We start from the raw sequence: 18,228 nt of genomic DNA, 5'->3' as shown, positions 1-18,228 counted from the left end.
ATGTAATTTTGTTAAAGCATCTTTTGTACCTAAGATGGGGATCTGTTTGTATAGAGTAGTTAACCTGTGTCCTTTTCTGCAGCTGCACTGCAGGTGCATAGATACACATAGCTGCCTGCCCAGCACAAATCTATTAAACTTTTTGTTTCTCAGGTAGCTAGCCAAAAGGTAGTTACTCTGTGGGAGGAAGAGAGATGACTGTCAGTCTCTATTCAGCCAACCCTCAGACTGAACTTGACTGTAGTTGTCTTATCTCTTGCCCTTGGTCCTCTACAGGATCAACTCACTCCTGGGAAATCTCATTGTTCCCAGTAGAAGTTCAGCTTGCTTCAGGTGATCTTTTCAGAATCCCACTATATCTCATTTGTCTCTAGTCCCCGGAGGTGCTCCCTAAGTTGCTGCAGCCTTCCAGAGCCCCTTGCCAGTGGCAACCTTGTACTGTCAGTGTGTCCCAAACAAGGTGGGAGGAGGGGCAGGCAAGATTAGCCAATGGCTAAGACCGAGCTCCCCTTGCTACATTTCACTAGCAGTCCCTGGCAACCTATCTACCCCCTTATCCCTCAAGCCCATTTTCCCTTTCTTTTAAGCTCCACTTTTGCAGGTGGAACATGTTCTGCAGGTACACCTGCTTGGCAACATTTACTCGTTTGCATTCTACCAGCGGGATGGGCACATGTCCCATCACACACAGCAACAACAAAATGAAATACACAAGGATCAGAGTATCATCTCATTGCTAACATATTTCAGAACTCTCTCTCTATAGTCCAATCCGAAAAGGAAACTTCATTCATTTATACTGTTTAAACAAACAAACCAAATCTGAAACATTTAACCCTTGCTAATCTGCCCAGGGTTCTTCTGTTATAATTACTACTAGCAACATGGCAGCTGAATTCTGAATAGAAACTGGATAAAATTCAGATAGATGGTAAGTTTTAATAAATTAAATTTCCAGATCTGGCTACATTGACTCTTTAAAATATAGTAGAGCTTCCCCTAGCACTTAAAATAGTTAATTTAAATAATTTGTTTTCTGCTTATTGATATTTTCTTGGTTGTTCTGTGCCACATTGAGAAATGGGGGCATGCTACTCCTGTTGGGAACTGCATGGAGCGTGGGCATTAGCATATTGTCAATTTTGCTGAGGATGCTCACGCTGGTAAATCATTTTTGTAAAGTCATAATTTTGTGAGGAGCTCAGATGCCACAAAGATGGGTGTTGTGTAGCTTTCATGGATAGATAAAATAGATGTCCTTTCTGTTACACACCCAAACTATTACAGGAACACACACAGTTTTCTAAGGAAGGGCTTGAGGCCAGGTTGACATGGTCTCAAACTTTTGTTTGAGATTTTATTGCCAGAATTGTTTATCTTTGTGGGTGAAAGTATGGTTTCAAATTTTCCCTTTTAATCCATTATTAAGCAGTTTCACCAACACATGTATTTTCTTGCCAGGCATTTATTAGGTGTGCAGATTGTACTGCAAACTGTAGACTAGAAGCTTTGTTTCTGCAACATTCACTTTGTAGTTCAAATTTGTATTCCTTCATTGTTATGAGATGCGGACATTCATAGAGGCATCAGCAATCTTATATTTGCATCAAAGCTACCAAATTTCTTAGATTGAATTTGAGTCGCCTATATTGCAGGAAAAAGCCCTAGCCATTGGACTAAGGCTTGTCCCAGAATATCCCAATCTCTTCTGTTGAAGCTGTTCCACTTTGTAAAAAAAAATTAAATAATTATTGGCTTAGAGACTTGAATGTAGAGAGTGCTCTAACCACCAGACTATTGGGTCACTCTTAATCTGATCCAAGGACTAGTGAATTATTTATACCCAGTGGAACAGCTTCAACAGGACTGAGTGAGAACAAGTCAAACCAGAATAGTACATAATTCTCCACATCAGGCACAGAGGGTGGGAGAATTGAACCTGGGTCTCCCCCATCCCAGATGAGTGCCCTGATCAATGGACTAAAAATTATAAGGTCACCATGATTACTGCCTAATCCAAAATGTTTTTTCAGGCAAAAACTTATAAAATTTGTGAAGTGTTGGGTCAACTGAAATTACATTTTTATGCAAATAGATTATTAATAAAAAAAATTCCCAGTTTTACCTCTTGCTGGTGCATTAGTATGCTGAGTCTATAATCATCAAGTTGTAGCATCTCACCTGTCCACTTGCTCTCCTAAGTAGTAGTGGCTCCGTAGAGCCTGCTACCCCCGAGTACAACCAAATTCATAACTGACGGGGGCTATGCAAGATGGGAGTGGGGAGTTTGCCACATAGCTTTCACACCTGGCTGTAGCTTGCCCTTATTAATCCATCACTAAACTGGTAATCAAATGCTAATTCGTGGCAATGAGGGAGAGCATCTAACTTTCAATGTTTGTATGGTAGGGAAATAGTGCTGAGAGGATACTCAAGCATGTAATGCCTAGTGTTCCAGTTATTTTGAATTCCCTACCACAGCTGATTTTTTCCACAGGCTTATGCTGTCTACTGCTGCTGAATAATGTTTGCTACCTTTAATAGAATGGTCAAGTGTCCAAAAGCATCCAAAATCTTTGTCTTCTGCTTCCACATTTAAAGTACATTAAATAGAGTGGTCAGGGATCCATTAATCAATGTAAGCAGTGCGGAAAACATGACATGTGTGCATAACAAACATCCTTAACTTCACATGCAATGTTGACATCATTGTCTGATGCAATCAATCAAAGATTGAGAGAATAAATGTTGAGTCAGGCATCAAACTGTTTTGTGATTCCCTATGCAGGCTGACTGTATTGTGTAATCCTTTTAAATAGCCATATAAATTATAAAGCTCCACTTATATCTTAATTTATTTTTGGAATTGAAGATTTGTCATATTTTTTATGAGCAAATAATTTGCTCAATGCGTGAGAGAGATGCCATCTTTACAGTGCCTATTACTAGGGTCGACCCTCTCCTGGGTTTTTGGGTGCTACTGTAATGTAAGTAATTATTATTATGATCCTTCTTCTCTGAAAAAGGATATTGGAAATATTTTTAAAAAGATGAATGAAAAAGTATAAATTATCAAGGAAGAACATCCAAGAAAGGGCAGTAATGTGGGTCAGTTCCAGCCACAAATGTGATGATGCAATTGAGTGGAAACCCCCACAAAAGTCACAAAATCTATTCTGCTAGATTCCTATTTGCAGACTGAGCAGCCAAATTGGTTGTCTGTTTCTTCTTGGAGCATTGTCACAACATCACACCATTCTTCTGCTTTACCAATAAGATCCTTTTTTATTGCTCTGTAAATTTCACTGCTTTCTTACACTTAGGAGTGCTGCTAAACATGGAAGGATAAGAATGACTTGCAAAAAAATCCAAAGATTTAAGAATCCAAATCTTTGTACATCAGAACCTTAGAGTTATGAACACCAGAGTTACAAACTTATCAGTTAACCACACACCTCATTTGGAACCAGAAGTACTCACTCAGGCAGCAGCAGAGACCAAAAAAAAAAAAAAAAAAAAAAACAGTACAGTACAGTACTGTGTTAAATATAAACTACTAAAACAAAACAAAAGGAAAGCAGCATTTTTCTTCTGCATAGCAAAGTTTCAAAGCTGTATTAAGTCAATGTTTAGTTGTTAACTTTTGAAATAACATCCATAATGTTTTGTTCAGAGTTATGAACATTTCAGAGTTATGAACAACCTCCGTTCCCAAGGTGTTCGTAACTCTGAGTTACTCTACTGTATTGCCTTCTATTGCACTTGATTCTGGCTGCTTATGACCTCTTGATTCAGGTTGGCCTCTCAGGATTTTTACTTTTGGAACCTTTGAAAAGGTTACTGTCATAGAGACTTCTTTAATGTTTTTAATGAAGTAAATGCTAATGGGAATTGTGTGATCATGGGAGACTTTAACTTCCCAGATATAGACTGGAGGACAAGTGCTAGTCACAAAATAGGGCTCAGATTTTTCTGGATGTGATAGCTGATGGATTTCTTCACCAAGTAGTTGAAGAACCAACAAGAGGGGATGCCATTTTAGATTTGGTTTTGGTGAGTAGTGAGAACCTCAGAGAAGAAATGGTTGTAGGGGATAACCTTGGTTCAAGTGATCATGAGCTAATTCAGTTCAAACTAGATGGAACGATAAACAAAAATAGATCTGAGACTAAGGGTTCTGATTTCAAAAGGGCTAACTTTAAAGAATTAAGGAAATTAGTTAGGGAAGTGGATTGGACTGAAGAACTTGTGGATCTAAAGGCGGAGGAGGCCTGGAATTACTTCAAGTCAAAGATGCAGAAACTATCAGAAGCCTGCATCCCAAGAAAGGAGAAAAAAATCATAGGCAGGAGTTGTAGACCAAGCTGGATGAGCAAGCATCTGAGAGAGGTGATTAATAAAAAACAGAAAGCCTACAAGGAGTGGAAGATGGGAGGGATTAGAAAGGAAAGCTACCTTATTGAGGTCAGAACATGTAGGGATGAAGTGAGAGAGGCTAAAAGCCATGTAGAGTTGGACCTTGCAAAGGGAATTAAAACCAATAGTAAAAGGTTCTATAGCCATATAAATAAGAAGAATATAAAGAAAGAAGAAGTGGGACTGCTAAACATTGAGGATGGAATGGAGGTTAAGGATAATCTAGGCATGGCCCAATATCTAAATAAATAATTTGCTTCAGTCTTTAATAAGGCTAATGAGGAGCTTAGGGATAATGGAAGGAGGACAAATGGGAATGAAGATATGAAGGTAGCTATTACCACATCCGAAGTAGAAGCCAAACTCGAACAGCTTAATGGGACAAAATCAGAGGGCCCAGATAATCTTCATCCAAGAATATTAAAGGAACTGACACATGAAATTGCAAGCCCATTAGCAAGAATTTTTAATGAATCAATAAACTCAGGAGTTGTACCATACGACTGGAGAATTGCTAACATAGTTCCTATTTTTAAGAAAGGGAAAAAAAGTGATCCGAGTAACTATAGGCCTGTTAGTTTGACATCTGTCGTATGTAAGATCTTGGAAAAAATTTTGAAGGAGAAAGTAGTTAAGGACATTGAGGTCAATGGTAATTGGGACAAAATACAACATGTTTTTACAAAAGGTAGATCATGCCAAACCAACCTGATCTCCTTCTTTGAGAAGGTGACAGATTTTTTTAGATAAAGGAAACCCAGTGGATCTAATTTACCTCGATTTCAGTAAGGCATTTGACACAGTTCCACATGGGGAATTATTAGTTAAATTGGAAAAGATGGGGATCAATATGAAAATTGAAAGGTGGATAAGGAACTGGTTAAAGGGGAGACTACAATGGGTCGTACTGAAAGGTGAACTGTCAGGCTGGAAGGAGGTTACTAGTGGAGTTCCTCAGGGATCAGTTTTGAGACCAATCTTATTTAAACTTTTTATTACTGACCTTGGCACAAAAAGCGGGAATGTGCTAATAAAGTTTGTGGATGACACAAAGCTGGGAGGTATTGCTGACACAGAGGAAGGACCGGGATATCCTACAGGAAGATCTGGATGACCTTGTTAACTGGAGTAATAGTAATAGGATGAAATTTAATAGTGAAAAGTGCAAGCTCATGCATTTAGGGATTAATAACAAGAATTTTAGTTGTAAATTGGGGACACATCAGTTGGAAGTAACAGAGGAGGAGAAGGACCTCGGAGTATTGGTTGATCACAGGATGACTATGAGCTGCCAGTGTGATATGGCAGTCAAAAAAGCAAATGCAGTTTTATTATGCATCAGGCGAGGTATTTCCAGCAAAGATAAGGAGGTGTTAGTACCATTATATAAGGCACTGGTGAGACCTCCTCTGGAATACTGTGCGCAGTTCTGGTTTCCCATGTTTAAGAAGGATGAATTCAAACTGGAACAGATTCAGAGATGGGCTACTAGGATGATCCAAAGAATGAAAACCTGTCTTATGAAAGGAGACTCAAAGAGTTTGGCTTGTTTAGCCTGACCAAAAGAAGGTTGAGGGGGGATATGATTGTTCTCTATAAATATATCAGAGAGATTAATATCAGGAAGGGAGAAGAATTATTTAAGCTTAGTACCAACGTGGACACAAGAACAAACAGATATATACTGGACACTAGGAAGTTTAGACTTGAAATTAGATGAAGGTTTCTAACCATTAGAGGAGTTAAGTTCTGGAACAGCCTTCCAAGGGGAGTAGTGGGGGCAAAAGACATATCTGGCTTTAAGACTAAGCTTGATAAATTTATGGAGGGGATGGTATGATGGGATAGCCTAATTTTGGCAATTAATTTAGCAATTGTTCTTTGGTTATCAGCAGGTAAGTGTGCCCAGTGGTCTGTGATGGGATGTTAGAGGGTTGGGATCTGAGTTACTATAGAGAATTCTTTCCTGGGTGCTGGCTGGTGAGTCTTGCCCACATGCTCAGGGTTTAATTGATCACCATATTTAGGGTCAGGAAGGAATTTTCCTCCAGGGCAGATTGGCAGAGGCCCTCAAGGTTTTTTGCCTTCCTCTGCAGCATGAGGCAGGGGTCTCTTGCTGGAGGATTCTATGCAGCTTGAGGTCTTCAAACCACAATTTGAGGACTTCAGTAACTCAGACATGGGTTAGAGGTTTGTTACAGGAGTGGGTTGATGAGATTCTGTGGCCTGCATTTTGCAGGAGGTCAGACTAGATGATCATAATGGTCCCTTCTGACCTTAATGTCTATGAGCCTATAATCCTTGTTCTTTGAAACAGATCTGTTTTTCTCTGACATTTTTAATGCTGTCAATACTCTTCATCTGTTCCAGGATGCTAATGTAGTAGGTCATGAAAATGAGTTGACACCTGTTTTTGAGATCATGATGGTTCTAATTTGTTATTGTGTTAATAGCATATTAGGAAGGGTCATACTGCCTCGAAATAATTATTGTATAGAAATCAAAGGTACTAATTTAATAGTGCCCATATGTGTTGTAAAGTGACTCTTGCAACACTTCCAAGAAGACTGATGATGTGCTGCTCAGGGACTTCCAAAGAGCTACATAAAAACTTCATGTTGCTGAACAGCATTGCTAAAGGACTTTTTATTTAAGTCTTCTGGCTGTGCTGTCCCCCTGCAAATTCATTACTCTGTAGCAAGTGCTCTAGAGCAAGCCTGGTTGAGCAATAGACAAGCCATCACTACTGAACAGAAAAGTATAGTTGCTTCCTGGAGTATTTCTCTGCCTGCAGAGGGAGATTGACAATCCTGAGATTTTCCTGTTGTGGCTGACCCATTATCATATCTGGGTTCCTCTGCCATTTGAAAACACATTGAAATTAAATAAATTGTTAGTTAAAAAAAAACAGACAAAGAATAGAGTCTGACTTTAGGGCACTGACCCAAAACCCACTGCGGTCAAAGGAAAGACTTCAGTGAGCTTTGATTAAGGCTTAGGAGAGTGCAACTAAAATTGTGACTGAGGAACTGTCTTTCTTGAAGCCAGCCTGGGCACATGACACCTCTCACTGTTTTTCATTTATTCCATTCAAAAGAACTGTTCACAAATGGTTTTCCCCATGGAAAATTTCAATGAAAAGAGAACAAAAATACATTTTTAATCTAAATTTTCCCTGGAAAAAATTATTTTAGGCAGAAATTTGAATATATTCATATTTTGTCCAGAAACTGAAAACAGGTGTTTGACAAGTTTTAAAATCTGCCATAGAAAAGATACTTTAATAAATGTTTAGTCTAGAGCTCCTTTTTCTCTAGAAAAATAGGTCTGATTAAAAGTTTTTGATCAGTCCTACTATTCAGCTTCATTTCCATTTTTGTGATTCCCACAGTCAAGTCACCTTTATTATCAGCCACTGAAAATTATGAGTTTTGGAGGCAATCCTTAGAGCTGAGAGATCTCCCAAAGCCTGAAGTTAGCCAGATGTAGGGCCTCCAAATAATCCTGGTTCTGAGTTTACCAGTGGTTTTTTTTTTCATAGTCACTGATTGCACTCACTCTAATAGCTTACAAGTTAAGAAATCCATGTCTGCATTACTATATTGGGAGAAACATTGCTTAATTTCACAATTACCATTGGCATTTATGGCCTTACTGCTAGATGAATCCATCCTTCTCAGAAGTGTTGTCATTAGAGACACTGGCAGCAAGAGAGTGCTGTGGGAGAGACTGGAAACCATTTATTAACCTGTTTTTGTAACAACCAGGAGGGGGACCAATTTTATTTTTAGAACTTGAACACAGTATTCTTTCCATGATTGTTAATGCATTTGGGAGTTAGCCTAGATTACCTTTGCAATACCTTTTAACCCTGTGGTTCTGTGATTATATTCCTTTCACACAAAGTGGGATGCCTCCAGTACTAGGCTCAGAGATGCCATAGTGTACTACATTTAAAAGATATATATATAATAGTTTGTTCATGGTAACAAGGGCTTATTGCCTTGTGAACTCTTGGCAGCTAACCTTCTAAAACTTGTGTTTTCCATTACAACTCTAAAATAACATATTAAATTAACTAGGAGTTCCACACCAGAACAAAACTGAGACCTTTTGAAAATTTTCATGTCAAAATGAGACCGAGACCCTCCCCAGATTAGTCAATACCCTGGTGCCTAGGGTACTCCTCAGGTTCACATCTCCTACTCCAGATCAGGCAGAGCAGAATCATGAAGCTGAATGTATCACATCCCAGGTGAGTGTCCTAACCACTGAGCAATAAGTTATTCTGGGCAAGTTATCTTTCTGGCTGTTTCTCTCTGTGGTTTTAACAAGAAATTTCATTCTTGACCTGAAAAAATGGTGCAAGATAAACCAAATCCAAAAATTGAGAAAAATTTCAGTGAATTGACAAAATCCATTTCAGATTGAATGGAACATGTCATTCAACCCAAAACAAAATTCACAAAATGGTTGTAGTACTAGAGACCTCCCTTTTAAGCTTTAACCTAATGGCTAGGTGTTTGCCTAGGTTGTGGAAGATCCTGGGTTTAATTCCCTCCCCCGCAACGCAGCAAAGGGATTTGAGCTTGCATGTCTTACATTGCAGGTAAGTGCCCTAGCCATTAGGCTATAGGATATTCTAGTGTAGGTTATTCTCCTGTTCCACTTTGTAAATATAGTTTAACTCCATGTTCCAATTACTATTTAACTTGCGTTTCCCACATAGTAGATGAATGTCTTAACCACCAGGTTATACAATCAGTCTCACTCCCTTTCTTTGGCTCGCTGACTATTTATTGTCATTCATAGCTGCAGTTCATAGTCCCTTTGTATCTAAGGGCTTGTCTACACTACCGCCGGGGGTCGATCTAAGATATGCAACTTCAGCTACATGAATACCGTAGCTGAAGTCAACATACTTAGATCTACTTATTGCAGTGTCTTTGCTGTGGTAAGTCAACAGCTGATGTTCTCCTGTCAACGCCGCTTGCTTTCCTCATTCTGGTGGAGTACCAGAGTTGACAGGAGAGCAATCAGCAGTAGATTTATCATGTCTATACTAGACTTGATAAATTGATCCCTGCTGGATGGATCGCTGCCTGCCGATCCGGCTGGTAGTGTAGACACATCTTGAAAAAATGCTTTTTTGGCCAAAACTGTATACTGAGTTCATGTCAAATTCACAAATAGTAGTGGATGAACCAAAACTACCTTTTTTAGCCAATACAATATTCATCCAAAAAAAAAAATTGCCTGTCTCTAGTCAAAATTGATACTTTTCCAAGGAACTCTTCAATTTTGACAAATTGGTATATTTCAATGAAAACTTTTACTGAGAAATTTCCAAGCAAAAACATGGAAAAGAAGAGAAAATATACCACGTACAATATATACAAGGCACTAATTTAACTTTTGGAATTTCCCAATTTTTGAAGTGGTTAATCTTACAGATTAATGTTCCATTAGTGCTAATTATTTCCACTTCTCTGAAAAAAAGAGAGCAAGAGTCTCTGGTAGTCATACAGCTTACAAATTCCACTGACTCTTCCAAGGTGTGCTTTTTCCTTACTCTGAAGATATTCACCTTGGATCTTTTTGGCATGGAAGTTCTTTCAACCAACAAGTATACACTTGTTCACATATAGTCACCTGTAGATTTAGCAGAATGTACTACTGCACATGCTCAAGCAAGCTGTTTTTGAATGACCAGCTCTTTGTTAAATCAAAACCTTTCTCATGCAGAGCAAGATAGGCCTTGTCCTCAATGGTAGACATATGCATGCCAAATTTCTTGTTTCAGACTTTGGTTATGTATTCTCTACTCTCTTCTGAAAATATGTGGTGAATTATTTTAAAGTTAAATGTATATTTTTGCAGGCCCTGCCACAGTCAAAAGTAGCCAACAGTATTTTGGTCGAACTTTTTATGCAGATGCTCTGTATGGGAAGTTTCACAGGGGGATACTTTTGAAAGAGATAAGTATGTGGAAAACAAGTCTTGTGATTGAAATTGTGTTGCAGGTTTAATTATAATGGTGATGCTACCAAGCATCTACTGTAAAACTTGCTAGAACCTGGATCACAGCTGTCTTTTGAGGGTTAACGAATATTTCAGATGAGCTTAGAAATATTCAGGTGAAAGATTTTGAATGACTGTGAAATTTTATTGTCTGTTTACTTCAAAAAGTTAATGGGCCAAAGTTAGAAGAGGAATTTGATCCACTGAGTCCCTCACACATTCATATTGTTATATTTGTTCTTAGATTCAAACTTTAAAATTATTGCATGAACAATAAGAAATGTTCTCTTCAGCCATATGGCTATAAGAAAAATGTACTTGGATCTGTTTTCACAGCTAGAATTCATTTGGTGATCTTGCAGTACATAGTAAAATCCTGTAGTTCTTTGGACAGCATTTATTAGGCTCACACAGAGCGAGGGGCTGACTCTTGCTGATACCCTGGAGGCTGAAGATATCAGCTTCAGGATTTCCTGCAGCATCAGTTAGTGCAGTGACTCAGAAATGGGATTTTGGTTTCAGAAATGTTTGACTCAGGCCTGCTGTGCAATGTGACACAGTGCTTTAGATGTATCTGTTCTGATTCACCTCTGGGTAATTAGCCTTCATTTTTACCTTTTAAAACATTCTAAATACCAAAAATCATGTGTTAGAAACTAAAACTGTGGCTGAGAGTTAGCATTAGGCTGAATCTTATTCACAGAAATCCAGACAGCTTTATCATTTAATTCTTCACCCTGCTGGTTAATTTGACCTCTTTTCTAATTTTTATACCTTCTCTTTCTAAGGTTGTTGGTGACTTCTGGTGATTAATGATAAATGACCTTCTCCCACCTGAGAATGTAAATCCATTAGAATTGTTTCTGAGCAAATGAATGAATTTATACTTGACATAATTGTATAATAAATACATAAGCATTAAGTTTCTGAGATGGCGCAAAAACGTGACTGTCAAGGCACATTTTCCTGCTTTCTCATCTCTAATAAAGTCATAATCATAGCTGTTGCAGGTTTGATGCTCTTAGTTCCCAAATGTCTTGAAAAGTAAAACTGTACTGTACAGGAATTGACAGTGACATTTTCAATGAGGTTCTGCCATCTTTATCTAAGAAATTCTGCCCTTCTATATGCTAGGCTACATCTATCCCATTTCTTATCTGTTTTTCCCACCTGCTTTAAGGTAATAATGACATTTAGGGTAACATTTTCAAAAGCACCCAAGTGACTGACTTAGGACCCCAAATCCCATTTTCAGAAAATACTTAGGCATTTAGGGATCTAAATCTCACTGAAAGTCAGTGGCGTTCGGTGTGACTTCTGAAAGTGGGACACTGGCTTCTAAAACATTTAGGCACTTTTGAAAATATTACTCTTTAGGTTCAATGCAAAATCCTATTGATTTCAACAGTAACAAGGATGGAGCCTTCCTTTATATCATTAAAATGCTCCTCCCCATTGCCAGATCTTTCCCCTGAGCTGACAAAGCTGTGTATAGTGCTCCTCATGGCATGTATACAGATGGGTGTTGTTGAGTAGGGGTGAGATTTGGTCTTCATCTCATTTTTAAAAAATAGTGGCGTATGGTCCTAAGATCTATATTGGTACCGTCTACCTCAGTGCTAGTTCCTGGCCCTGTGAGGGCCAACCCACTGAGGGTAACTCCGTTCACCCCATGAAAAGATGAGTGCCCAAAGCAGTGGTAACCATTGAATTCCACACTGGTTTACAAGGAGGGAGGGAATGAATAGTGCAATAGGTCTTCCAACCCATTCTGTCCCTCACAAATATATTGCTCACTCCCCAGATCATGTTCTTTGGGGTCTAGGAATAATGGGAGTACATACACATACATACTCCATACAGAGGAAGAATGAACCATACAGAGAACCCCTGTAATGCGGATCTCTAGGAGATGAATAGTGACTACATTGTAGGCAAATCCTGCAATCCTTATGCATTCCTGACTCCTATTGAAAGTAGTGGCATTACACAACTGCGCCCATAACTAATTACTCAGTATACTTTAGACTAAGAGATTATTCAACTGTTCCTCTTACAGGTTCCTTTTACAGTTTTATCAGAAAGATGATCAGACTGTTTTTTTATTAACTCTTTAGTGTTCGATGTAACAATTCTGATCAGCCAATGAGAATGAGTCAATTAAAGCAAATTATTTTTTTTCTGTAAGAGGTTAATGACCTAATGATAAACAGAATGTTTTATCTTCGTTTTCAAAAATTAAAGAGAAAAAGAAATAAAAAAAACATTATTTTGTCTATTCAGTAAAAGGATCAAATTCTTTGCTGACATAAACTGATTTCCATAGAATTTGACCCAGCATATAATAGGTACATTAATATATGTGGTGCATTTTCATGAGGCAGACAAAATTACAAATCTTGCCCCTTACAATGGTATTGAGGCTCCAGAGCTAAACCTAAAAAAAAAAAAAAAGAAATAATCTTTCTGGAATTACAGTGAGTTCAACTCTGTTTTTTAATTGTATTTAGTTCCAGCCCAGCATCTTAGCACGAGTAGAACTGAGGTCACGCTTCTACAGTTTCTTTTTTATGATTTAGTTACTAAAAATATATTTCAGCAAAAACATAAAAATGAAGCTTTTTAATATTCTTACAGGATATATATATATATATATTATTTATTATTATTTTTTTGGTGCTTTAGGGAGCAGCCTTTAAGAGCTGGAAGATGAAAGCTCCTATTCCACACTTGATTCTCTTGTATGCTACTCTTACTCAGAGCTTGAAGGTTGTGACCAAAAGGGGCTCAGGTAAGTAGATTTACTCCCTTTTTCCATTAGGTTTGATGTTGTGGTTACAAATTTGTATGTAAAGCATGTTTGTGACTTGGAAAATATACAGTAAGAAGTTGTTTCATTCCTTTCTGGACACAGTGGTTAATAGGGTTTCAAAGTCAGCAACAACAACAAAATGGAATATTTTTAACTCTGCAGTTTCTACAAATATCTATGGACAGCTTTCTGCTACATTCCTTGACTGAAAAAATGCAGCAGGCTATGGATTAATTGAAGTCATATAGACAATCTGATGACTTATTTTCTAAAAGGAGAAGGGTTTTTTTGTATTTAAGTTATTCTCAATTAAATAGAATGTAATATATCCTCGCAAGATGGGGCGGGGGGTAAGGACAGTATTTTCTTTGGATTTTTTTTTTGGAATAACTTTATTGCAATTGAAATGGTATCTTGTATTTGTGGCTGTATTTGTTTAGTGATTGTAGACCCTTCTAGAATAGAATTTTTAGATATGCTGTTCAGGTGATTTTGGTTTATGTCATGCAATTCTGTAAATCAAGGAACAGATTCAAGCACATTAAATGCAATACCACTAGAAATAATAAACGATATGATGTAACTTAGTATAGGCCCACTCAATTGTGAATGAATAGATTAATACACCAAAGCAAATACTGACAATTTTTGCCTTCACCTGGATTGCTAAAGACTTATACACTTTTCATATGACTTTTAAAGATGATTTGAGTCAAGGCATTATCAAGCTATTTGCATATTGATATGTGATAGGAATAAAGGAGCTTCAGTACTAGTCGTGACAGTAGATTTTGGCTGTCATCCTTGATAAATGCTTGATAAAACTTTTTCTTCTTAATCTTTGTCTTGAAGTCATAAAATTGTACAATGAAAACTTTACAAGACACTAATTTATACAAACTCCTGCAACAAAGAACACACAAATATCTCAACTGAAATTTTGATTTTCTATATTAGACTACTTCCAGTGGGTAACCACTTTTGTTAGTCTTGGAGTGTTTGCTTATGGTTGTTTTCACTCTATTATTTAACTAAACCTGCATTCCGTGTATGCCTTAATTTCTATCTACTGAAGTCAATTTGAAGCAAAGGGATGCAGAATTGGTTCCTAGATCATCTCATATTTTTGATAAATTGTTAATATCAGAAAAAATATTCAAATGATCAACTTGTAAATTGATATCATTTTGTAGTGATCTACCCTGAAGCTGATGAAATACCAAAAACATTCAAATAGTCAGAAGTATGTGTCTGTGTAGTCAGGGCGCAGATTACAAATATGTAGCAGCACTACAATGTTAAGGTGTACAAAAGCCAGGACATTCCAAAATTTAATGTTTCCCCCCAAAAGTGATTTCATTCATGTTGAATGTCTTTTGTGATGTGCAAACCTGCCATAAATTATAATATTTTCAAACCTATTAAAGGGAAACCAGAAAATAGATAGTACTAACTGTGTACAAAATGGTTCAGCTAATTTTGCGTTAGAAATATAGATCCTGGTCCTGTAACATCAAAATTTTGGAGTTTTGGAGTAATCTATTACAGAGGTAGGCATCACTTGGGAGGTTCTGAATTTAGAGTTTCTACTATTAAAGCCCATGTCCGTTAAAGTAGAGTTGTACTTTATGCAAAATCATTATAAGCATGTTCAAATATTTTAGTCAGAAAAATGACTTTTACAGTGACATTAAGGGACAAAAAGAAATGGCCAACTATGATGTACACATCTGTGTTCTGCCACAAACTTACACAAATGGTGTCTTTGGTTTTTATCATCTCACTTTTGTCTAATTTTCTTTTTCTGTTATCTTCAATGCAAGAAAAATTGGGCCTGTGCTGAATTTTCAGTTAGGAGAAATATTAGTGCCTTCAGTTTATCCAAACCAAGAAAAAATTTCCCTAGGTCTTCGATGAAATATGACACTCTGAACTCACTCACATAGTACGGATGTGATAAAGAAAACTATACTTAATTTAGAGAAAAAAATGAAATTACATTTGTAGCCCTGGAGAAGAAAGAGGAAATGGAGAAATCAGAGCTAAAGGCCAAATGTAAGTTATCCTCATCTATTGATTTGACCTAGGATTGGGAATCAGGAGACCTGTCCAGGTTCTGACATTGATTTCCTGTGTAACCATAAGCAAACCTTCCTTAGTTTTCACCTACTATAGACCTATACCTACCTCAGATGTGATGTGAGGCTTCACAAATTGTTTGTGAAACAATTTGTTCCTCAGATGAAAGGTGCTATGTAACCAGAAGATAATATTGAGTTGATCCTGAAATTTTGATTCAGTGTTCAATCAGTCCTTACCAAGGCAACATTTCATTGACTTTAGTGAGAATTTTGTCTGAATAAACACTGAAGGCTGGATTCTGTTACCATTGCTCATGATGAGTAGTGCCTTACACAGTCAGTAGCCCCTTTGAATTCAATGGAGTTTGTTGCAGAATAAGGAGCTACTCAGTGTGAGCAAGGGTTAGGGTCTCTTTCGCTGCAGCGGGGGGTGGAGAGGGGTTGCCTGAAAAGGGGATGCAGGGTTTTTTACTAAGAAAGTACAATTGTTTTCCTGAGACTAAAACAACTTTCTGCGGACTACTCTTAGAAACACAGGAAAAGTCTATAACCAGAAAAGTCTAAAACCAGAACTTTTTGTTCCGTGTGGAAACACTGACTTGAGTGAAAAAATCCCCTCTGCCTCTTGGTTTATGTTTGCTTGTGTTTATCCATTCAAACCAAAATGTATATCTGTGTAGATCAGAAGTTCAGCTAATTTTATTTTTATTTCCTTGGGAAATCGTTTGTTGCTCTGGATGGTTAAAGTACATTATACTTTTTTCAAAGTTGAATACTACTATAGTTCTTATTTTCCTTGCATAAAAAATCAGAGGCTGGAGGCCAAAAGAGAAACCAAAGCACACTATAATGTAGGAATTTTTGAATGGAAAAAAATGGAGTAACTGTTGCTTGAAAATCTGATATGCTCCGTTCTTTTTGATGTCATGGTGCATTATAGACAATGCTAAACTAAAATGGGAAAAATGATTTTCATGCTAGTAAACATTGGATTGAGAAGAATCACATATCCTGAGAGTTTTAATCTGAGTTAGAAAATAATGAGATTCCTTGTGTAATAATTCAGGATGTGATGCAGATGCCAGAAACAAGAATTTGTAAATTGTCTTTCTCTGTAATAGCTGAAAGAGAAGAAATAAGTTATTTTTTATTTCCTAATTTTAATACTTAATTATTTGTACTTTATTTGCAGTCTGAAAAGACTTATCATTGGTGAAACCACAGTTACTACAATTTGAGCAGTCTACCTTGCCTATTATTCAGTAGAATTTTTTTTTTTGTCGGGGGATGATGTGCACTTCAGTTTTCACCTGTGCATTTCATCTGTTATTCTGTAGTTTCACAGTATTAAAACAAAATCCTTATAAGGTCAGTGGACCAAAACAATTTTGTCTCCATGTCTTCAAAGGAATTGAGGTTCAAGTACAGAATTGTCATAAAATTTACTCTAGATGGATCTCCTAAACTTTCCTTTTTGATGTCAGAAAGAATGTTTGGCTCAAGTGATAAGGAAGTGCTATAGCAGAGGACACTGAGCATCTTCCTATTAAAGAATTAATGGTGTTATGGTAATGTTCTGCCTTACATGTAAAAGTAGAATAGGAGGTAAAGGGAAGGTGGGAGGGATGGAGTAAAAGCTGTTAAACTCTGTTTTTAATCATCTTATAATTTAAACCATCAACTCAAGTAAGTGCCTGGGGTCTTTATCAAGATAGCAGACACTAAGACCTTGTGTGGGAATGGAGGACTCTTTTGATGCATCACTCTTGATTTAGCTGCTAAATCCTACATTAAGACTCATGGAGGACATAAAGAATTTTGGGGGGCCAAAAGGAAAATAAGACAAAGAGGTTCAGAAGGGAAACAACAAAAATTGGGGAAGAAGCTTGAGTCAAGGTTTATGTAGTATAACTTTTTCCAAGGTAGCAAGACAGCCAAATACCACAGTTAGGGTGAATATTGCACCCTAACTGTGTGCTCTGTTGATTATGGGATATGTGGTCTGTTCTAAGGGTATAATATAGGTGATTTTTTTTTTACCACTCCTGAGCTGACAATTAGCATACAACTGTGTTATAATAATAGAGACTAGTTAGCAGGAACTGTGTTGGGTAATATGATGTTTAAACTGCTGTTTAGATCTGTTAATATATTTTGACATTTCCATAAGACTTCTTTAAGCAGCTCATATTGTGCATTTTATAAGATAATAAATGGTGAACTTTAATCTGTTTCTGCAGTAAAGGTGCTGTAAGTGCTAGAGCTGATACAAAAAATCAAGCATTTTTTTTTTCTGGTAAACAAAGTTTTTTAGTTAAAATGTTTCATGGGAATGTACCAGTTTTGACAACTTTTTTTTGTTGAGAAGGATTTCCCTCTCCTTCCCTCAGGTCTGGGAGAAGAAGACTTTCACCCTAGAATAGTTTATAATCTGGTGGTTAGGGATGTGAGGAGCCAGATTCAAGGCTCTGTTCAATTCAAAACAGGAGCAACAGGGGATGGATCACTTGATGATTACCTGTTCTGTTCATTCCCTCTGGGGCACCTGGCATTGGCCACTGTCAGAAGACAGGATACTGGGCTAGAAGGACCTTTGGTCTATCCCAGTATGGACATTCTTATGGTTTTGAACCTGTTTTTCCTACATCCACTCAGCTCTTGGATATTCGGATATCTCTCTCTCTCTCTCTCTCCAATTTGGTGAAAAAAATGATGCAGCTTTTTGTTTCAGAGCAGAAAGAAAACACATTCTGAAATCCTTGAAAGATTTCACAAAATGGAATTGTTCATTTCCTCATCTGCACTGGTAAACACTGATTCTCCTCTCATTCCCATATTTTTCCACTTTATTTTACTGTTTTTCCTCAGTATTGTTCAAATGCCTCCTGGTCCTAGTTT

At 37.3% G+C, this 18,228-nt stretch overlaps 1 protein-coding gene across 3 annotated transcripts in view; it reads left to right on the top strand.

Annotated features, from left to right (window-relative positions):
* The window catches only part of IL1RAPL1 (interleukin 1 receptor accessory protein like 1), a 1,154,051-nt gene that overhangs the window by 99,167 nt on the left and 1,036,656 nt on the right, over nt 1-18,228 (top strand). For all 3 annotated transcript variants that reach the window (XM_050936563.1, XM_050936564.1, XM_050936562.1), the window contains exon 2: nt 13,123-13,228. In XM_050936563.1, the coding sequence (XP_050792520.1) occupies nt 13,147-13,228 (82 nt within the window). In that variant the 5' untranslated portion in view covers nt 13,123-13,146. The remainder of the gene's footprint in view (nt 1-13,122; nt 13,229-18,228) is intronic.

Source organism: Gopherus flavomarginatus, chromosome 1, assembly GCF_025201925.1.
Source record: "Gopherus flavomarginatus isolate rGopFla2 chromosome 1, rGopFla2.mat.asm, whole genome shotgun sequence".
Classification (NCBI taxonomy): domain Eukaryota; kingdom Metazoa; phylum Chordata; order Testudines; family Testudinidae; genus Gopherus; species Gopherus flavomarginatus.
Note: the sequence above shows the minus strand (reverse complement) of the source record. Positions and strands in the feature narration are given on the sequence as shown.